This window comes from Amblyomma mixtum, chromosome 3 (assembly GCF_055824585.1).
Source record: "Amblyomma mixtum isolate Tamu chromosome 3, ASM5582458v1, whole genome shotgun sequence".
Taxonomy (NCBI): domain Eukaryota; kingdom Metazoa; phylum Arthropoda; class Arachnida; order Ixodida; family Ixodidae; genus Amblyomma; species Amblyomma mixtum.
In genome coordinates, this window is record NC_143014.1 from 166,539,472 (window position 1) to 166,562,812 (window position 23,341).

A 23,341-nucleotide genomic window follows, 5' to 3' on the forward strand; every position below is an offset into this window, starting at 1 on the left:
GAAGAAGACTGCGTATTTGGTCTTGTCTGCTCCAGGGTAATGCCGGGTTGATGTCGAACGTGGGTTGATGGCCTTGGTCAGATGGTTCTGCGGGTTGGTCGGGTAGGGCAAATACGTCTCTGATGTCTGCCAGCTCGTCGAGGAAAGCGATCGTCGTACCTTTGTTTAGATGCCGGTATTCTTCCGTGAAGTTGGTTAGCAACACCTGGGCTTGGCCATTTCGGATTTTGGCGACTCCCCCCGCGACGCCCAATCCTCGATCCAGGAGTAACTGGGTGTTCCCCTCGATAACGCCTTCGGCATTTTCGATGTCTCCAGTACCTATGCCGACGAGAACACTTGATCGGGGCGGCACGCTCAATGCTACATCGAGGACGTTTAAGGCAATGTGATGAGTCGCGCCCGTCGCAACAGGTATGGTTTTTTCCGTGGAAAGCTTGATCGACTTAGATCGAAGGTCGATGATCGCCCGATGTTCGTTCAGGAAGTCTATTCCCAAAATCACGTCTCGCGAGCATTGCTGTAGGATCAGGAAGGTTGTCGCGTAGGTTCTCCCATTTACAGTAACTCTCGCGGTGCAGCGTCCTGACGGCGTAATCAGGTTACCACGTGCGGTGCGGATCAGCGGGCCATCCCAAGTTGTTGTTTCCTTCCTGAGTCGGACAGCGAGTGGGCCACTCATGACAGAGTAGTCAGCTCCCGTGTCCACCAAGGCAGTAACCGCGTGACCGTCGACCGTAACTTCAAGGTCACTTATTCGCGTTCTCGTATTGTACGTTGTCTTCGGTGTCCGATCTCGGCTTCGTCGAGTAGTGAGGCTGCGGTGGGCGTACTGCGACGTTACTTCACTTGGCAGCGGTAAAAGCTTCAAGTCTGGCCGCGTCGTCGTCGGTGTCGTCGTCGTCGGTGTTGTCGTCATCGGTGTTGTCGTCATCGGTGTTGTCGTCGTCGGTGTTGTCGTCGTCGGTGTTGTCGTCGTCGGTGTTGTCGTCGTCGGTGTTGTCGTCGTCGGTGTTGTCGTCGTCGGTGTTGTCGTCGTCGGTGTTGTCGTCGTAGTTGAGGCATGGTCTTGAGTACTCGTCGATGGAGGATCTTTGTCATTGCGCTTAGAAGCAACCTCACCTCCAGAGGCTGCTTTATTTAGTTTAACCTTCGGGGGCTGGGGGAGCGTCCACGCACGGCGTAACCTCGGCTAGGAGAAACAAAGCGCGGGGACGATGGCGACGGGGAACGTGACAGGCGGCTCGGCGATGAGTATTTTTCCCGACGCAAAAACTCCTCGATTTCGGCTGGTCGCTGGCCGGGTCGGGGTCGTGGAGCGTCGTAAGAGAACCCTCGGATGCCCAGTCTTCTGTATGGGCAGTGCCGGAGGACATGACCGGCTTCGCCACAGTGGAAGCATAGTGGGCGGCGCTGGTCGGGAGTTCTCCACTCGTCGCATTTCCTCGGCTGCGCGCGTCGCTCGTAGAACGGGCGGGTTGGGGCGGGTGGGCGGCGGTCCAACGCAGCTGGCTGAGGGCGATAGGGGCTTGGGTCCCGTCGTCGAGGTGCAGGACGGCGCACAGCTGCGGCTTAAGTCATGGCTGGGGGCTGCGGAGGCTGCGTGGGTGTCGGCGTCACACCCAAGGCCTGTTGAACCTCGTCCCGGATGACGTCAGTGAGCGATGAAGGTTGCGGCTGCGTTCCCGTTGGCAGCAATCGTCGGAGCTCCTCTCGCACAACTTGACGTATAACCTCCCGCAGGTCATTGCTGTTAGCGGTGTCCAGGCAGCTTGCCGAGAAAACGCGCTGCTAGCGGTCATATTGGCGGGCTCGGGCATCAAGAGTTTTTTCCATCGTGGATGCCTCTTCTACAAATTCCGCGACAGTTTTCGGTGGGTTGCGGACGAGGCCGGCAAAGAGCTGCTCTTTAACTCCTCGCATGAGCAGCTTTACTTTTTCTTCTTCCTTCATGTTTGCGTCGGTACGCCGGAAGAGACGCTTCATTTCCTCAGTGTACACAGCAACGGTCTCGTTTGGGTGTTGTATGCGAGACTGTAGCAGCTGCTGGGCTCTCTCCTTTCGCACGATGTTCGTGAAGGTCTTTAGAAGCTGCTCCTTGAAGGTTTCCCAGTTCGTGAGGTTAGCTTCCTCATTCTCAAACCAGACTTTTGCTGGTCCCTCCAAGGCGAAGAAGACGTACCTAAGTTTCGTGGCATCGTCCCAGTTGTTGAAGATAGCCACACGGTCGAACTGCTCCAGCCATTCTTCGGGGTCGGCGCCAGGCGAAGCGTCGAAGGTTGGTGGCACCCGGGGCTGCTGAAGAATGATTGGAGTCATCGTCTGGGGCAAGCTCATGGTAGATGTTGCGGCTGGCTTCCGCTTCCGGGTAGGGTCCGGCAGATTCCCGAACTCTGGTGCGTCCCCTTGCAGGCGTCGGCTAGCGCGGTGGACTGGACTCAGGTCCTGCGGTTGATGACTCAGAGGGCTGGCGTCACGGCTTGTAGGGGGTGTCCGGTACATGGAAGGCTACCCAGCACCTCCACCAGATGTCACGTTGTAGTGACGGCAGTCCAGTGGTCAGGAAGACACCAGCCAGTCTTGGAAACGAAGCTCTTTATTTGGGCTGACTTGCGCCCGAAAAGTAACTGAATCACTCGGCGGCGGCGTAAGCAACAAACGTGCTCGTCGGTCGTCGAACTACGAATGCCCGCCGCTCGCGGCATCGCTCAATTTAAAGCCGGCAAAGAAACTTCCAGATAGCAGGACAAGATCATCTACAGTAATCTGGAAAAACCAAGATGCAGCCTTTCATGGCTGCGATCAATCGAGATTAGACTGGTCGCTGCTCGCGTCACGAACAAAAATGATAACAGTCCTTTCTTGCAGCCTTGAGCGTGAACGAACAAACACTACAATGATACGTGGCAATATTGTACTGTTAGCAGATAGCCAGGAAGATTTACAAACTTTGGTTAATTGCTGTGGAGACGAAGGAGACGCTCTAGGATTCAGTTTTAGCGCAACTAAATCAGGTGTGATGATTTTTAACGATACAACTGATCAGGTGCTTACAATACAAGACCACGAAATACCCAAAGTGGCCGAATACAAATACCTCGGGATATGGCTAAACGAAGGGCAGATATACACGAAAAAGCATGAACAGGCTCTTAGGGCAAAAGGACGAAGAGACGCCGGGATAATGAAACATAGGGCATTATGGGGGTACAACAAATATGAAGTACTAAGAGGTATTTGGAAAGGAATAATGGTGCCGGGACTTACTTTCGGCAATGCGGTTCTGTGCTTAAGGGCAGAAGTTCAGTCGAGATTAGACGTAAATCAGAGAGCTGTTGGAAGATTAGCACTAGGTGCCCACGGCAAAACCACAAACGAGGCAGTACAAGGGGATATGGGCTGGTCATCGTTCGAGGCACGGGAAGCTAAGAGTAAAATACTATATGAAGAACGCCTGAGAAAATTGGACGATAACAGATGGGCAGCTAAGGTATTTAAATATTTATACAGAAAGAACGTTGACTCACAGTGGCGGAAAAGAACTAGAAAACTAACCAGTAAGTATGCCGGTCATGAGGACGGAGAACGAAAGAGCATTAAACGACAGGTTAAAAACGCGGAAGTTAAAAATTGGATGAATTCAATGGAAAAGAAACATAGTGTAGAAGTATATCGATTCTGGAAAAGGCAGATCAGGAAAGAATTTTTCTATAACTCAAGAGGCAGTGCCCTACTTTTTGAAGCTAGATCAGGGTGTCTTAGAACGCGCAGCTACAAAAAGAAATTTAACGAAGAAGATGACACATGTGCAGTGTGTGGTAGATCTGTGGAAACAATTGAACACCTCATAATCAAATGTGATGGTATCCATCCGGATGTCGATGCAGGCACAGTCACTCTTTCTGAGGCCCTAGGGTTTAAAGATAACAATGGTCATGTAAATAAATCTGCAGTGGAAGTCAGCAAAAAGCGATTGGAGGATTGGTGGCTGAAAAGCAGAGATGTGGCATAAGGTTAGAATTGTAGGAAACCGTAGGCAAAGGTGATGGAGAATCTTAATGAGAATTGCCAACACAGTAAACAAAAAAATAATAAATAAAGAAAAGTTGAGCATGGTGGCAATTGCCACCACCCCGTTTCAAAGGGGGCGCTCCTATCCATCCATCCATCCATCCATCCGTCGGTGGCGGCGGCGATGCGCGGGTGCGCGGGCGGGGAGAAAATAAAAAAAAGCCTGCTCATTTTTGTACTCTCCGTCGGGAGATGCACGCGTCTTGCGCCCCGAAAAGCGCCCGCTGTCGAGGAACAGAGAGCGGATGACAATTTTATTTCACATGGCAATATACGAAGTGTTCGAGCCAAAACGGGTCTCCGAATGAGCATTGCGTTTGCACTAGGCGTGGGATATACGATAAATGATTTTTTTTTTTTCGGGAGGGTAACGAAGTGGGGGACGAAAAGACTGTTGCCAGGTTTAAAGCGAAGGGAAGGGGATTGCTGATGCAAAGGGGAACCATCCAGGTGAAGAAAAGAGAAAGGGGCGAGAGAGGTAACTGCGAAAATAACGAAAAGAGCAGAAAAAACAAAATTCCGTTCACCCGTTGCTAGCTTCTGAGGCCTCATTGTTTTTATTAGCCGTTTAAATGGTTTTGCTAGCTTAATTCTTGAATGGCTGTCTAAAGACCGATCTCTCCAGCCATTGATAACAGAGTTCATTATCACCCTACATATGTTTAATTTCGTGCATATTGGCCTGAATACTGTGACTGCAGCACTCATTTCTGCAGCGGTTTAAAAGTAGCTTGCTATATATACAAGATGTCCCAGCTAAATGTAACCAAGCTTTTAAAAAACACGGGATGTCTTAGCCGTCTGAAACCAAATGAGGGTTGTTTAGAGTCGCGTGACCTAGTCTGCAGTATATTTTTCGTTCTTCAAGGTTGACTAATTAGTTAAACTTCATTAACTAACTTTTTAATTATTGACTTGAGGAACAAAGTGTCAATGGAAAAGTTGTAGAACGCTTTGAGAAACAGCCTACTGAGACATTTGCAGCAAAGTAATAATTACGTAAAGTAGTTTTTTTTTACCGGCCTTTAACCATAACCCGCAAAATAAGAAAAGGCTTCCACATGACAACTGTGCCACCACGTCCCAAGACGCGCCTTAAAGAATAAAATCCGTTTTTCCTGAACTCCTCTCCTCGATGAGACTTTGGGCGCACATTGGGGCAGAGAAGTGACCGAGCAGCTGGTCACGTGATAACTTTCTTTTAAGACCAATAACTGAAGCTACGTATATTGTAACTTGACAGAAACAGCACTACTAGCAGTTTTTCGAGGCGACCTGAAACGTTTTCATTGACACTTTCTTTCTGAAGTCAATAATTAAAAAGTTAGCTAATTAAACTTAACTGATTATTTAACTTTGAAGAGCGCAAGAAATACACAAGACTAGGCCACGCGACTATGAACAACCCTCAGTTGGTTTCACTGTACTAGGACACTTCGCATTTTTTATAAGTTTGGTTACATTTAGCTGGGACACCCGGTATATTTTTTTTGGTGCTGTACGCGTGGTGTTTCGCTGGAAAAACAGGGGAGTTGCGTAGAGTTAATAAACTAACTTAAAACTTTTTCCACCGCTTGCAAGATCGCATCGTTTTTTGCTCCGATAAGAGCCAAGCAAACCAAAGCGCAAGCAGACGACAGACGACTTTCACCGCCGAGCAGCGTTTTTTTTTTTTTTCGCGTGGAAGAAAAAAAAAAGGCACTGTCGTAGAGTCACGTGGGAGCAGCGAGCGCCCGCCCAAACTGGTTTGCCGGTGTCCGGCGCCTCTTTCGATTAGAACACAAATCCGTTCCGTTGCGGCCGTGGCTCCCGGCTCCGTCGCCGCCGCGCCGGAGAGGAGACCGGCTGTGAGAATCTGCCCTGCACCTCCCGCACCGTATCAACGATTCTCGACTTCGCCTGCTCTCCCTAACGCATGACCACCTTTTAGCAATGCACACCTGTGGCACACGTCGAACAACCCGCCCCTGTGCTTCCACTGCGGTGAAGCCCGCCACGTCCTGCGCCACTACCCGTATCGTCGGACTGACCTGCGAAACTTTTCACCACAACCACCCCGGCTACGCCATGGTGAATGACCCCGTAACATCGCCCACTACCTGACCACCAACGTCCCTCCCCCCCCCCCCCCTCCTGCTCCTTCGCGACAGTGCCAGTCCAAGTCGCCGCATCCCCGTAGATTCTCTTCCCCAAGTCGCCAGTCGTCCCTCCGGCAGTCCTCTAGTCCATCGTTTATAGATACTTTTTTAGTTCCATAACTCCTCCTCTGAAAGCGGGCGCTGCTTGTACCCGGGCGGTGAGAGGGCGCTGCAGTCGAGGTTTGCGCGGTCGCCGGCGCGCGCGCGGCTCCTCTCCTGCAGTTACTACTTAGCCCGTGCGCGGGTTTGTCGTTGTCTTTTTTTTGTCCATTTGTGTTCCTGTGCGCTCTGCGAACACGTGGTCCCCATCGGGCACTCAGAACAACAAACGCTGCTGGCCGTGAAGCAGCTTTCGAGCGCGACTAAGCCCACTTGCTTCGCGCCCGGCTGTACCAGCGGGTACTAGAGCAACCCGGAGAAACGCCATCCGTACGGAAGCAAAAGGAAATATCACTCATTGCATCAGATCAAACCGTTGAGTCCCTGAGGGTGGCATTGATGTCAGTGCTCTCCATTATAGACTTCCTACACAACAAGAGCCTCAGGTATATTCTGACAGCGAAGTTAAACCAAGACCCGTTTGAGGTAATTAGACTGGCACGTTGAAAAAGCCTAGAAATGCTCATATATAATGTGTTTTTTTTTTTTAATTCAGAGATTCTTTGGCCTAGTGAGGTCATTAGGAGGTGACGAAGACCACCCTACAGTGACCAAGTTCAGCCAGTTATTTAGGCTGCTTTCTTTTACACACCTGTTGAAGTAGCTGTGAAAGGGAACTGTGATACGGGAACTGATCGTGTCTTAATTAGTGCCTTCGAGAGCCTCGGAGAAAAACGTCACGACGCCCTCATCCAGAAAAAGGCTAGAAAGAATAGATCTGGCAGGAGCTGATAGGCGATACCTTTCAGGGACCTCTCCGATGCCTCCAACGACCACAGATACAGTGTTCCATCACCAGAAGAAACAGCCTTGTACTATTTGACAAGCTATGTGGCTTTCAAAAGGAAAAGTAAAGCGCAATATGAACTCTGTGACGCAATGTGACGCACTTGGCAGGCAGGATTCTCTGCCGCGTGAGGCAATGCTCATTATTGAGCGCGAGTATGTTAGTGGCATTCTCGCGTACCCTTCCGGAAAGATGTTTGCGTGTGTAAGCGCGGTAGAGGGTGCTATAAAACAGGCTTGAAAGGGCGAGTTGTTCGGCGACCTGTTTTGGAACGTGCAGGATTCTCTTGTAAAAAAAGGCACGAATGCTGTTGGTTTACCAGAGCATGCTGAGGTGTTCATAGCTCAATTAATTTACTTTTATTTAGTGACGCGCATGCACTTCTTTGCGCGAGCAAAGTGCTTTGAAAATAATAGAGCCGTTAGAGCTCAAAAAGAGCGAAAGTAGGCGAAGCTTGTCTGACAAATTAGTCGAGAGCAAATATGTCAACAACGATATTTAGTCGATTTGTGAATAAAATTTTTCTATTTAAATGCCAAGGGCCTTGAATTACTCTTGCATTTCGCCTACACCGGTATCGAACTCGCGGCTTTCGGGAAAGCAGCCGCGGGCCGTAGCCACCGAGACAGCGGCGGGTTTTATTTGCACCAGTATTGTTGTAATAAAACTTAAAAGTAATTTTGCGCGAAATGCGAGACACAACAGCCAGTCGCGAAAAACTGGTTCGGCGGATAATCCGAATCTATTGAAGTAGCAAGGTTAGGTTCATCTCACGAGAATCAGAATCGAAGCATGCATGCATTTCGTCATTGCCCGTACAAAACGGCCGCTTGTGACACTGCTCAGATCACCGGTCTTAAGTTCGCAAACGCGCTAAGCACACATATGTTATGAAATGCCTCCGGGCAAGAGCCGGAAACAAAAAACAGCAGTCGCGCAGCGATGATTCCAATGCGAGTGCTCGTGCAAAACGGTGCACGCTAGCAGACGACTCTCGCTCTCATAGCTCAACCCGCGATTGCAGCGCCGCGGTGGCGGGGACGGCGACAGGCCGCCTGCTCCCTACGGGCGCTGCGAGGAGTTATGGAACTAAAAAAGTATCTATAAACGTTGCTCTAGTCCGCGCCGGAAAAATTGAGGACGGCGGCCTCTGGGGGTAGGGCCGGCAGCGCTCCACATTTCGAACAACATCCTCAGCTCGCCGACTTGACTCTCCAACTCGACCTTCCACCCCATGCTCTAATCATGTTCCAACGCCTAGAGCAGCCTCTGCTCGACGCCCCATTTCGACGAACAACGCGACCCTCAAGTGCGGCCCTTTCCACGATGCACGTTCCAGAAAGTGAGCTCGTTTCCGCCGAAATCACAGTCCCCGCTTACAACCATCGTGTGACTGCCTTCAGACAGATATCGGCGCCGATTTCTAGGCTATGAGTCATGGTCTTGCTACTATATTAATAAAAGTCCAGACACCCTGGTACGGAAGACAAATACGGGCAGCTGGCGCCCATGTGGTGATGACGCTCGGAGTCTACGCGGCGTGGATAGAGATTCGCGGTATCACCTTCATTGGCTTCTTCCCTGTGTTGGCTCAGTGCTGCAATGACCTAATACTCGGCCTCGATTTTCTTCGCGAAAATGATGATAGCATCGACCTCCACGAACTGACGGTGACGTTCTCCACCCCGTGAGCCATAGCCAACGACAGTGACCGGGCGGCCGTGCTATTCCTGGTGATCCCTTGTACACTTCCAACGATCTACCGGTTATCGGTGACACTAATTTTTGTATCGAATCAAAAACTGGTTCTTCCTTTCCATTATAGACGTAGAACTTGGGTTTATGGGAGCTGCACCAAAGAGGAGCCCGCAAGGATCAGCACGACCTGTAACCCAGCATTTCATTATCTTGCAGCGAAATCAGAGGGTGCTGGAAAGCCTCGGTTGTCTCCCTTTCTATTCTGTCCCATGCCATTGCCAAGAATTTCATCCTTACAAATAATTAAAAGCCTTCCTGAATTTGCTGCTTGGAAATTACGAAATTAAGTGGGTTTCTTGGAATGCATTTGATTGCTGTTTCTCTTGCAAAGCTAATATGTTCATAACCATACCCCAGCTGAATTTTAAGCCTCTTGATATCTGTGCTTTTCTTTTCCTTGCTTCTTTGTAATACGACTGCTCTGCTACGGCTCATGCACATTTGTCTTCTTTGCCCCTTTTAGATTACTTTTAATGGTTTTCTCTTCTTTGATGTTTTTTTTTTCTCATTTTATCGGGTTACTAAATGACTTTCTGGTAGTTCTCATATTTTTTTTCATGTTTATTTTACCGACGCGAACACTGCTTTTGCTTCGCAGGTTTTTAGTTGTCTTTTTCCCAACTCATGCCCGTTGACGGCCGCCCTTTCTGTTTCCTTTTTTAACTCACACATGCGCCATGCTAACCTTTTTAGGCTGTGTCTTCGACACCGGCATTTGCTTCGCTGTTTAATTGTTACGTTCACGTGCAGGCTTCTCAGTTTACCTTCGCGTTAGGCCGCCGCGGTGAAACATTGGTTATGGCGCTCGGCTGCTGACCCGAAAGACGCGGGTTCGAGCCCGGCCGCGGCAGCCGAATTTCGATGGAGGCGAACTTCTAGAGGCCCATGTTCTGTGCGATGTCAGTGTGCGTTAAGGAATCCCAGGTGGGCGAAATTTTCGGAGCCCTTCACTACGACGTCCCTCATACCCTGAGTCAACTTGGGACGTTAAATTCCCATAAACCAAACCTTATCTTCGGGTGCACCCGTCTCAACTTTTCCTCCTTTAGCTTGAAGACGACTGCGCTTTAAAAATTACTTGTGTGCTGTTTCACTATAGTCACCTTTGGGTTCTAAGTTCCCGAATTATTGTACAATTAGCTTGTGCCTTGTGTTGTTGACCATTTTTTCGTACATGCTGCAACGTCCTCTTATATTTGTTTCTTTTGTTTAGGTTCGACTCTGAAAGCATCTGAAGAGGTTTGTTTACTCTGTAATATGCTGTTTCAGTGAACACTGTCAAAAGATTTCAAAAAGAGGATTTTAGGGTAAAAAATATAGCTTTTCCGGCACAGTATTATCAGTGTTGCAGGCCACCAGAAAACCGCTTAATCGCCTTCATTAGTAAGCTGGGCAACTAATTTTTAATAATTAACTTTTAACTATTGGAGTTTGGTGCCTGTTCGCAACTGGAGATTTGTAGCCGGTGGTTAGTAATAGCCATATTAGTTTTAGAATTTCGAAAAACGCGATTACTGTTCGCGATGTATCTCGATAAAATTTGGCCTTTTCGACTTGTTACGTGCACTGGAGGGGTTGCTTTATTGCATGGATTCGGAAGGGCGTGTATTATCGCACAATGCAGGCAGTTCTCACAGTATTGTACGGCAGTAGCAGGCGGTCAAAATTATCACATGCTATACCTTGTGCTGGCCGACACAACAGCAGCCAGACGACAAGCATGTGGTAACCGCAGATTAAACCTTGTGCAGTAGTGTTGATGGCGTGCTCGCTATGGAATAACCTGCTTTCCTCACCTGGCTTGCAAGAAGGATAGCCGCGATCGAACTCTCCAAGGAGGCATCGAGGTTGATGTTGCTCGTAGTCAGCGTTCTGATTCGTGTAGCCCCTCTTGCACCTGAACCTTACCTCCTGGCCGTGAGGCACCTCCCAGCTTTGTTCAGCTTCAATCCCTTCTGGGAGACGTGTAGGGATTCTGCAAGGCTCTGTGAGAGGCAAGGTGAAATCATGATTCAGTATCTTGCACTTGCCTATTCAGTCTGTAATAATAATTTGAGGAAAAACAGAAGCGTGAACTAGTTGTGTTAGAGATGATGTTTCAGTGCTCAACACTGGGTCCCTAACCAGTTCTGATTGTCCTAGTTATTTCTTTCTCATGGTGCATATCTTCGGTGACTTGTTGGCCGCGATAGATGTGCTCCCTTACAATTTTCGACACCTCAACTCCCATTTCAAACCACTGTTTGTTCCCAGATTATCCAACATTAGCTTTATAAATACCAATATTCAGGTCGGCCATTTAAATATGCCACTTTAGGTCCTTAGTCTCGAAGCTAAGTAAGTGTGAATGAAACGGCAGGCGGAACAGTCACATTGTGCAGTTTCTCGACTTTCAAGGTATTGATTAACTTTACAAAGTGTTCAGCCAAGGGCGGATTTATAGGGGGAGGCAGGGAAACGGTCCCCTCCGCAAGGAGAGAAATCTAACTGAGGAAAAGCATAACGAACCCCATTTGTTGAAGATATATCCGAGAAATACATGGTTCAAATAGAACAGCCCCTACCCAACCGCCCCCTCCAAGAGTGACCCACAAAATCCGCTCCTTTGTTCGGCTGAGAAATATCATGAAGGTGGAAGTTGAGTTATCGGGCCGCATGACAAAAAACTTGCGATATTATTGTGCACGGGAGCCGATACCGTGGTTGAAAGCACGTAACAGTAATGTATTATTTTTCTTGTATGTACACGAGCTGTCACACTGCACTCATTGTGGTACGCGGTAGCTTGCTCAACTTTAATTTTATAAATAGTAAAATTTGCGCGTATGTTTTGGCGACTAGGATGAGCACTATACCGGTAGAATCGGGCTATTTTTCTTGAGTCTACGATGAGAAATAAAAAACTTAAACTACCGCTCGGCAAAGGTCCGAAAGCGTGTTACTGTTACCCGCCACAGAAAGGCAAAGAATGCGCCATTCGTGCAAGGTAGATGTACTATGGTAGCGAAGGCTGCATAGAAGCCCATACGTTCAAAACATGGCGGCTCATGATGCGCAGCCAGCGCCGTCTTCGAAATGCGTGGACAACTAAAAAGTGACGTCATAATTAAAACAAAAACGCGACGTTAAAGTCACGTGTTTTAGTGACGTCATATTCGTGACGTCAGCGTCACGTGCTGCTTGGCGGCAAAAATAAACTGCTGAACGCCGCGACACTTCAGCGCGACACCCGACACGAGAACGAAGAAAGAAGACACGACGAGTGCCGGCCGCCAACGCTATTTTTGGTAGTAAGTTCTCGTTGTGCCTTTTTCCTTCGTCCTCGCCTCAGGTGTCGCGCTGAATGTCTGAGGTGTAGCGCTGAAGCGATGAAATGTGACGCCGCCAGACAGGTTATCGCTCGCACATCGTGCAACCGCACACCTCTTTTTTGCGTACGGGGGCCCCATGGCCACAGACAATGCCCTTTTGGGGCAAAAGCGACAGATCCGCACCCAACAGAACGAAACTACACAGAAGCGCTGGCAAAAGGGAAAAGCGGAAACTGTACACCAACGATGCACACCAAGAACTCGAGCAACAAGCAACGATGAATAAGTAGGGCCAGCAGAATCGAGTTTCAAACAAAAGCAAGCAGAATGGTCAAAAGATATGACAAGGGTATGACATCAGAGCACAGTCAACCTTGGCATCGTCCCGCTGCCATTGCCGCTGCTCTGAGCGAACGCTGTCATAAAAATTTTTACAAAGCAAGCGCTATACTTTCTAACAAAATGCACACAACTAAAACATTTTAAAAAGGAATCACTGCAATTGTTTTCGAATGTTTTTGAAACACAAAATATGTCCTAATTATTTTCCTCTTCTAGTCGTGTTTGTCCACTCATTTCAGTTTGGCGCTTTAGTTCCACCACTAATTTGATGTCGCTAGCACTTGGTTCTGGACCACATTCAGGCTCCGGCTTCGCGACCTAGTTCAATTGACCTTGGTTCGTGCCCCAGTGCCGTGCAGCCGGTTTCATAACAGAGGGAGGGGCGGGAGGGCGATTTTCCAAAGCCCCGAACATGACGGACACCGCGGGCGCCTTCTCAGAAGCATCCAGCTGGGCGGGGATGAAACCGGAAGGGGAAAAGGAGCTAGGCGTCTCTTCCCGGGTCCTCCTTACGACACGTCTCTGGCCTGCTTTGGCGGCGTTGGAATTAAGCTCGCCCTCTTACAATGCAATTACACAATTCTACACCGAAAAGCATCGCGTCGCATAGCAAGACGCCTAGAGCGCTACAACTAAAAAAATTTTAAGGCGTCCTCAGGATTTGATGTCAAGCTGTAACTATCCTTTGTCAAGAACGAGAAACACATGTATGTTCCTCGCTCCCTCTCTCCCTTCCTTTAGCGACCCCGGCAACCGTTCGCACTTTATTCGATGCTGTACTCAAACTTAACCAGTCCAGGCTGGGGCGACTGTCATACCAGTGCATACTATTTTTGAGCGAAAGGTGTGTTAGCTTTGTATAAGGCATTTAAGAGGTAAAACCGCAGCCGTAGCGCGTTACGCGTTACGGCTGCACTATGCAATCGCAGCACTATAGCATATATGCTATCGCCGCAGCCTATCATGCTACGTGTTAAACTGCAACACATTCTCGCGTAGTGCATTGTACAACGTCGTCTTCGTCAAGTAGCACTACTACTGAACATCGTCGTCAGACGTGCCGACAACCCAGCAAAGCAAAGCAAAGCCATGAACCAACCAGGCTAAACATTGGCTTCCGCACGAGTACTCGGTTGAACTACATTAAAACCCTACCACTTTTTTCCTTTCCTCTCTGTCCACCTCGCCACGCGAGCTGTGGCTGCGTTTAAGGTGTCCACCGAGATATGAGACAGATACTGCGCCATTTCCTTTCGTCAAAAGACGCAGCTGCGGAGTTAACGGCGCGTTGATAAGGTGCAAAGGAGTCCACGGCGGATGTTCGCGAAAAGTGTGTGCCGTGGGATGCCCGTAGATTCGGCATGCTAGTGGAAGTATATATCCTTCGTTCTGACAAGATAGTTGATAGCGTGTTCATATCCGAGCTGAACGTGGGAGACCTCACTGCTAATGGTGGGGCTGACTCATAAAGCGGCGAAGGCCAGTGGCCAAATGAGTTCGAAACAGACAGGCTAAGCCAAGCACGTAAATGTGCTCGAAACAAACATGCCAAAGCCAAGTAGCTAAACATGCTCGAAAAAAAAAGAGAGGTGAAGCCAAGTAGCTAAAAGTGCGCGAAATAGAAAAGCAAAGCCAAGTAGGCGTTTGTGTGTCAGGGTGTCCCGTCATGTGCATGCATAAAATGCCTGTAAACATGCTTGTGCTAGCGCTGCGGTCCTCGTTGCATGCATGCACTAGACCGAACTTACCTGCTAGAAACGCCGCTAATTTCAACCAGCTTTTCCTGAATAATGCGCTAAGGCGGCAAGCTTAGCTGTACTAATTGTTTTGCGCTTCTTGTCTCAGTGAGCAATATTGCTCTTTTGTGGTATTAAGGGCCGCCGATGCCACTGCGCTGTTCTGCACAGGGAACAGTGCACAGATACGTTCCGCGTCGGATGTAGCACTGATACTCCAAGTGGGATTTGCTACGGTCCTGGCGATGAAATCGAGCGGAAAGAGAAGTAAAATTTCATACTGAAGAAGTAAATTCTAGAGGGGGGGGGGGATATTACAGTCCTTATAATGCGCTTGTTACAATAGCGTACCAAGAGGTCTTAACCTGGCGTTAAATGAGTTCGTGCTTCTCATACCATAGGACGTCCGTAGTAGGAACTTAATCATGCAGTGGCTGTAGAGTAGTTGACTACCGGAATTTCCGAGTCTGCAGCGGCCGTAACGTAGTACAGTCACCGAATTATGCATGTTCTAGAGCGTAGCTCTTTGGCGCCCGTTTCTGCGCTCCGCGGCGTCGCCGTCGCCGTTGCCGTCGCCGTTGTCCGTTGTAACCAGCAGTAGGCATCTTAGCCGCGCTTTAAGCTGCGAAATGAATAGAGCGGGAGCTTGGGAAGGAGAGGGTGAAATTGGTATATTGGTGTTTTAAGGAAACGAAATGGCGCAGCATGTCTCATACATCTCGGTGGACACCTGAACCAGAGGGAAGGCGCATAACTGCCCTGTTGGAACAGCGGACACCTCAATCTTGCTTTAAGCTATGTGGCAGTAGGGACAGATGTGCACTGCATGCGTTGGCCTTGGCAACGTTGTGCCAGAAACACGGCGCTGAAGCCATAGGCCATCGGCGTTCGTTGTGTTCATTAGCTTTGGCGTTGACAACGTTTTACACTAAGATCATTTTAATGAAAACAAGTGCGCATGACTGGATCCCTGGGAAAGTAAACGCCTGAATCACGCTTATAGGTACGTGGGGCGATGCGAGAGATATGTGGGCTGCATGCATTCGCGCTGACAACGATGAGCGAAATCTCGCGATCAACTATTAACTGTCATCTGCCATGGTGGCAGGGCGGATGGGGACTTTAATGCACGTATACAGCCAAACAGGATTTTCTTACCACTAGTGCGGGACAACAACCCATTACTTTCGCTCGTAACGCCTTCCACGGCTGTGACAACATCGCGAATACTCGTATAGTCCTCGTCTCTGAGAATGAGGCATTTTTTTAGTCAAGTCGAGCATACATGGTCTGTTGTGAAAGTAGTAGGACTCATTTTTTTAAACAAAATTTATTCAAGGGAATAGTACAAACGATTACAATTTTTCAAGGTAGCACCCTTCCGCACCCACAAGCTGCTGCCAATGAGTTTTACAGTTTTCGTACGCCTCCAGGAACGCCTGGACCGGAATGCTGTTTAGCTCCCTCGTCACGGCCTGTTGAACGACCTCTACCGATCCGTGATGTTCCCCCTTGAGCGTCGATTTTTTTCTCGGGAATAGAAAAAAGTCTGGCGGGGCCAAGTCGAGGCTGTAGGGGGGCTGAGGCAGCGTTGCCGCCATGTGCTCGGCAAAAAATCGGGGTCCTCATTCACATGATGAAGAAGATCCTACCGGTTGGCCTTTTCCCCCTCTGACAACACTCCCAGCACCAACTTCGCGCACGCTTTCCTCATGGATAAGTTTTCTGTCACGATCTCAAAAACGTGGGTTTGAGGAATGCTCAAGTCATCAGCAATCATTCTGATACTCATTCTACGATCACTGTTAAGTAAATGCTTCATTCGCTACACATTTTCGTTGGTCTTGCTGGTCGAAGGGCGTCTGGAGCGGTCGTCTTCCTCCACCCTTTCCTTACCTTCTCAGAACAGCTTGTGCCACTCAAAAAACACCTGATCTACCCATGGAAGCGTCACCGTAGGCCTCCTTAATCATGTTGTGAGTCTCTTTGCCCGTTTCACCAAGATTTACTCAAAATTTGATCGCGTATCGCTGATCCAGTAAACGCTCGATGATTCTGCGTGACGAGACGTTTCGACAGGGCTTCACACTACAAGCGACCTCCTCTCTTCAACGGCTCAGAGCCGACAGCCGATTTTCCCCAGCATTCCCAATATCCCCCTTCAACGATCCTGCACGCGCAGACCACCTCTCGTCCGCCCGTTCGCCCAGGAAAAAACTAGTCCTACTACTTTCAGAACAGACCCTGTATATTCATCTATTTCTCCGATCACAAAGCTTTCTTCATGACAATCAAGAAATGTTAGTGGAGTGTTTCTTGATGAAGGAATATGTGCGAAAAATAAGTTGTCTGTAATTGTACATAAATGTCTTACTCGAATTCTTTCCCTTAGTCCATCGAAAAACGGAAACAACTGATGGGCTGCACTCAAATTTCGCATTAGGAAGTAACGTAATCGTCGGTAATTTTTTTAATGGCTTTATTGCCTATTTTTTACGGACGTGAGAGTATATTGTGCAAGAGAAATTTAAAAACGCAGGTGACGTTAATACTCACTCGGAACACATAACGGCGGCGTGCCCCTCCACTGTCCCAGATGGCATTGAACCCCTCCTTGCGGTTGAAGTGCCAGCGAGGTGTTGCATTCGTAGATTGCGAATGACCCATGAGAGACACTCTGATATGGCCTGGGCTGCCCGTTTTCCACGTGAGGGAGGTTCTCAATGGGACAGTCATCTGCAGGAAGAAAGAAGTCCGTGTTCCGATATTTTGCCAGTCTCCTTAAGCTTTGCCAGTGGTTGACGTTGGAGGCTGACCACCTTCTATACGCCTGCCAGCAGATACCGACAGCGTCGTGCTGCTTTCTGTTACACAAGCAAGCGCACTATTCGCATTGTTCATGACTGGTGCTGAAGGGCATTGTTTATGTTTTAAAGCTTTTTTTTTCGTTGCTTCGTTTTCGTGGTGATACAATGTATGATATTCGTAGTACAGGAATGCGTTTTACGAGTACAAACTAAATCACTAAAGTTTCTTACATGAGCACCAGGCTGTTTGTTTTTCTTTCGTTACCAAGGCTTTTGCGAAAAGCGTTGTAGAAATTGGCTTTCACAAACAACATTTGTTCCGGCATAAAACTGAACACCAGAACCCAAGGTCGCAGGTTTAGCGCGGCCACTGCTGCAGCTCCGTTGCTGTGCAAAGGAAGTAAAAAATCCCTCTTGTACTGACATTTCGGTAATGGCGAAGTTAATCTGGAGCACGCTGCTACGGTGTGCTTCACGCATGGCTGCAGTGTTGCTGTGTCATACAAAACATTCAGCTGAAGAGAAGAAGATGAAATTATGAGAAGTGATCACACTGTGCTTGCGCATTTTACTCACCAAGTGATGGAGCTGGCCGCTACCACTTCGTACTACGTCTCGTATACTCACACAACGAAAGAGTGCATGTTGGCTTAGGAGGCCTTCGGAAGCAACGAAAGGAAAGATCGAGCTGAACTTGCCCTGCAGTCCCATGTACAGAAGCCAAATGAGAGCGTCGCCATGTTCGTAGAAGACATGAAGCGGCTCTTCAACTGCGCAGCGAAGAAGGGGCGTCACCTTATGCGATGGGTCAAAGAGCAGCTTTTCGCCGGGCTTGTGCGCGACCCTCCGAGCACTGTGGTCGACTTTGCTCGGGAGGGGACAAGTCTGCAGCGCAGCCTGCAGCCGAGGTTCGCGCATTGCGGCCGTCCGGCGCATACATCTCCTACGGATGCCCACGTGCCACGTCCCGGCTCCGAGAGTAGGCCCTCCTTGAGCATGTCAGGAGTATTTTGCACGACGAGCTACTTAAGCTTCGCCCTGTCGAGCAACACCCGGGCGTCGGAGCCATCTCGGACGTCGTTCGTGACGAAGTACTTCGAGCGATGCAGAAAATGGTCTGCCCCAAGTCGCTGCCTGCGCCGTATGTAAGGGCGTCGAGCTCTACGCCAGCACCACCGACGTGTTACTACCCTGCTCCTCCCACATCGTATCAACGATTCCCGACTTCGCCTGCTTTCCCTAACGCACGACCACTTTTAGCAAAGCACACCTGTGGCGCACGTCGAGCAACCGGCCCCTGTGCTTCCCCTGCGATGAAGCCCGCCACATCCTGCGGCACTACGCGTATCGTCGGAGGGACCTGCGAAACTTTTCACCAGACGCACCCCGGCCACGTTATGGTGAACGACCCCGTAACATCGCCCAGTACCTGACCACCAACGTCCCCCCCTGCTCCTTCACCACAGCGCCAGTCCAAGTCGCCGTAGCCCCGTAGGTTCTCTTCCCCAGGTCGCTAGTCGTCCCTCCGGCAGTCCTGAGGACGGCGGCCTCTGGGGGTAGGGCCGCCAGCGCTCCGCATTTCGAACAACATCCTCAGCTCGCCGACTTGACCCTTCAACCCGACCTTCCACCCAAAGCTCCAATCACCTTCCAACGCCTAGAGCAGCCTCTGCTCCACTCCCCATTCCGACGAACAACGCCACCCTCAAGTGCAACCCCTTCCACGATGCACGTTCCAGAAAGTGAACTCATTTCCGCCGAAATCACAGTCCCCGCTTACCACCACCATGTGACTGCCTTCATATAGATATCGGCGCGAGTTCTCGGCTATAAGTCATGGTCTTGCAACTATATTAAGAAAAGTCCAGACATCGTGGCACGGAAGACAAATACGGGCACCTGGCGCCCATGTGGTGACGCCGCTCGGGGGGGTCTACGCGGCGTGGATAAAGATTCGCGGTATCACCTTCATTGGCTGCTTCCCTGTGTTGGCTCAGTGCTCCAAGGTGCCCTTCTACCCTTCTTCCAACAATCTACCGGCTATTGGTGACAATAATTTTTGTAGATAAACGAAAGCCGGTTCTTCCTTTCCATCACAGACGTAGAACTCGGGTTTAGGGGAGCAGCACCAAAGAGCAGCCCGCATGGATCAGCACTTCCTGCAACCAAGCATTTCATTCTCTTGCAGCGAAATCAGAGGGTGCTGGAAAGCCTCAGTGTTCTCCCTTTCTATTCTATTCCATGCCAACGCCAAGAATTTCGTACTTACAAATAATGAAAAGCTTTCCTGAATTTTCTGCTTGGAAATTATGAAATTAAACGGTTTTCTTGGAATGCATTTGATTGCTGGTTCTCGTCAATCGCCAGTAAGTTTATAACCACGCTTCAGTTAAATTTTAAGCCTCTTGATATTTGTGCTTTTATTTTACTTGCTTCTTTGTAATACGACTGCTCTGCTACGGGTCATGCACATTTGTCTTCTTCACCCATTTTGGATTACTTTTAAGGTGAAAGCCTTTAATGTCTCATGGTTGTAAGCAGGAGCTGTCGACAGAAATGTCACGCTTTTCAGTTGGTGGAAACGGTCGTGACGTCACAGTGCGCGAATTTCAAACGGGGCCAATTGTACTTTGGCTACTAACCATGCAACCAATTAAAGGGATCGTATAGTGATGCTCCAAGTAAGTTTGACTGAGTGTAGTTAATTGCTTACTTACCCAATTAGTCCAATTAACCTTTCTAGTCAGACCAGATAAATAAAACCGAGTAAGAAATTGGCCGAGCTTGGGAATCGAACCCCGGTCTCCGGAGTGCGAGTCGAGCACGCTACCACTCCGCCATGCCAGCTCGATGGTTTGGACTGAACAAAGGTGCGTCTAGTGAATACGGTGTCTTCGTTCCCTCCCATCTTCCTCCCTTCCTGTTACGGCGATGTTTAGGTGTCCACCGAGATATGCGAGACAGATACATTTCCTTTCCTCAAAAACCAATTTACCGACGAGCAAGTCGTATTTGTGCGCGTTTCAGATTGGTCCAAATTGTCGTGACGTCACCACGCGCGAATTTTGACGGGTGTCCACCGAAATATGTGAGACAGTTACTGCGCAACTTCCTTTCCTCAAATACAATTTTCGACTAGTGTCTACTGAGATATGTGAGACAGTTAATGCGTAATTTCCTATCCTCAAATACAATTTTCCTTTTCTTCACTACGGCCCCTCTTTCTTCTTTCACTCACACTTCCTCCCTTCCTGTACGGTGCAGCTCAGGTGTCCACCGAGATGACAGAGAATTACAGCGCCATTTCCTTTCCTCAAAAAGCGTTGCGTTCAAAGGGCAAGGCATAGCGCCGAACGGATGGTGGCGTTCCGTGGACTCCATCGCAGCGCTCCAACACGCTGTTGCGATCCACTCCTAAAGGCGAATCTTAAGCGTCATTATAGAGCAGTTAATTAATGCACCAACAAAATGGGAAGTGAACAATCGCGTAGCAGAATGCAGCACTCAGGCTTTCGCCTTTCACCACTTTAGCCGCTAAAGTTCCTCGTAATATTAAGGCGGAAGCCTTTAATGTCTCATCGTTGTAAGCAGCAGTTGTCGACAGAAAATGTCACGCTTTTCAGTTGGTGGAAACGGTCGTGACGTCACAATGCGCGAATTTCAAACGGGGCCAATTGCACTTTGGCTAGTAACCATGCAACCAATTGAAGCGATCGTATAGTGATGCTCCAAGTAAGTGGGACTGAGCTTAGTTAATTGCTTAATTACCCAATTAGCCTAATTAGCTTTACTTGTCAGGCCATATAAATAAATAAAACCGATTAATAAATTCGTCGAGCTCGGGAATCGAACCCCGGTCTTCGGCGTGAGAGACGAGCATCCTATCCACTCGGCCATGCCAGCTCGATGGTTTGGACTGAACAAAGGCGCATCTAGTGAATACGGTGTCTTCACTCACTCTCATCCTCCTCCATTCCCATCCGACGAGGTTTAGGTGTCCACCGACAAATGAGAGACAGATACATTTCCTTTCCTCAAAAACCAATTTACCGACGAGCGAGGCGTAGAACCGAATGGGCGATGGCGTTCTATGGACTCCTTGGCAGCGTTGCAAGACGCTGTCGCGTTCCACTCTTAGGGGCCAAGCTTAACATCTTAACCACACATCAGTGACCACACTTTAGGTCAAAAAATTGGTCCCTGAATTTTGACGGGTGTCCACCGAGATATGTGAGACAGTTACTGCGTAATTTCCTTTCCTCAAATACAATTTTCATTTCCTTAATTACGGCTCCTCTTTATCTATCTTCTTTCACTCCCAACTCCCTTCCTCTACGATGCGGTTCAGATGTCCACCGAGATGACAGAGAATTACTGCGCCATTTCCTTTCCTCAAAAAGCGTTGCGTTCAAAGGGCAAGGCATCGCGCCGAACGGGTGGTGGCGTTCCGTGGACTCCCTGGCAGCGCTACAACGCGCTGTCGCGTTCCACTCCTAAAGGCGAAGCTTAAGCGTCATTAATTAGCAGTTAATTAGTATTCAGGCAATAATCAGTAATTAACAATTAATTAGTGATTTGCCAGCACTTAGTAATTAGTACTCAATTATATGTGACGCCACCAGTGCCACAGAAACAGCGAAGGTGGTGCGGAAAACGCTTCCGCCTCTACCCACTTTAGACAGTCAAAGTGCCCCCTGAATTTTTTTAATGCTTTTCTCTTCCTTGATGTTTTTTCTCATTTCACCAGGTTACTTAATGACTTTCTGGTAGTTCTCATATTTTTTTTGCACTTATTTTACCGATACAAACCCTGCTTTTGCTTCGCAGGTTTTTAGTTGTCTTTTTCCCAACTCATGCCCGTTGACGGCCGCCCTTTCTGTTTCCTTTTTTAACTCACACATGCGCCATGCTAACCTCTTTAGGCTGTGTCTTCGACGCCGGCATTTGCTTCGCTGTTTAATTGTTACGTTCACGTGCAGGCTTCTCAGTTTACCTTCGCGTTAGGCCGCCGCGGTGAAACATTGGTTATGGCGCTCGGCTGCTGACCCGAAAGACGCGGGTTCGAGCCCGGCCGCGGCAGCCGAATTTCGATGGAGGCGAAATTCTAGAGGCCCTTGCTCTGTGCGATGTCAGTGTGCGTTAAGGAATTCCAGGTGGGCGAAATTTTCGGAGCCCTTCACTACGACGTTCCTCATACCCTGACTCAACTTGGGACGTTAAATTCCCATAAACCAAACCTTATCTTCGGGTGCACCCGTCTCAACTTTTCGTCCTTTAGCTTGAAGACGACTGCGCTTTAAAAATTGCTTTTTTATTTACATATACTGCAGGCCAATGTTTTGGCCCAAGCAGGATGGGCATACAAATTTAGAACACAAGAAGAACATATATAATGCGAGAAAGAACACATGGGAAACAACACATTTCTTAAAAGGACAACTATATGATAAAACTAATATTGGGAAATAAATGGACAACACATCTCATGTATAGTACGAATTCGAAATGTATGAAAAATAACTCTTCTGGAAGGAAAACAGGATATGTTAGGTGTGCAAAATATGGCTTTCTAGTCCTTTCACAAAGTCTTTGCTTTGAAAAATGTTGCGTTTTAAAGAATTCCATTCAGTGATCGTGCGGGGGAAAAAAACTATATTTAAATGTGTTAGTGCGAGCGAAGATTGGGGCTAAGGATTGTTCGTGATTATGCCGCGTTGTCCTTGTACTAGCGTGTTTAACAGATTCTGGTATGGGTAACTTGATCTTTCCGGAAAGACCGTTATAAAGAAATGCAAGACGGCTAACTTGCCTTCGTGCTGCTATTGTAGGGATATTATTGAGCTATTGAGAAGGGGAGTCTAAGCGTTTATATTTTCCGAAAATAAATCTAACTGCTTTTCTTTGTACCTTTTCAAGCTGCATAATATCTTTTTTACAATGAGGGTCCCATACAACAGAGGCATATTCTAGTTTCGACCTTATGCATGCATTATAAGCTAGGATTTTTGTACAAGGTGGTGCGCTTCTTAGTTTTCTTTTCAGGAACCACAACTTTCTAAGAGCGGCTACACAAATATCGTTTATATGCTCGGACCAGGTTAGCTTGTTAGTCAGTGTAACACCAAGGTATTTATACTTATCAACTACTGAAATAGGCCTGTTATAGAGCGAATATGTGAAAGCACTAATTGACTTCTTCCTAGTAACACGCAAGAGTACCGTTTTATCTGTG

General features: G+C 48.5%; 1 protein-coding gene across 3 annotated transcripts in view; it reads right to left on the reverse strand.

Annotated features, from left to right (window-relative positions):
* Window positions 1-23,341, reverse strand: part of LOC149352619 (sushi, von Willebrand factor type A, EGF and pentraxin domain-containing protein 1-like) — a 261,506-nt gene that overhangs the window by 161,506 nt on the left and 76,659 nt on the right. For all 3 annotated transcript variants that reach the window (XM_089581812.1, XM_089581813.1, XM_089581811.1), the window contains exons 12-13: window positions 16,859-17,038; window positions 10,710-10,898 (exon numbers count right to left, since the gene is read on the reverse strand). In XM_089581812.1, coding sequence (XP_089437938.1) covers window positions 10,710-10,898; window positions 16,859-17,038 — 369 coding nt within the window. The remainder of the gene's footprint in view (window positions 1-10,709; window positions 10,899-16,858; window positions 17,039-23,341) is intronic.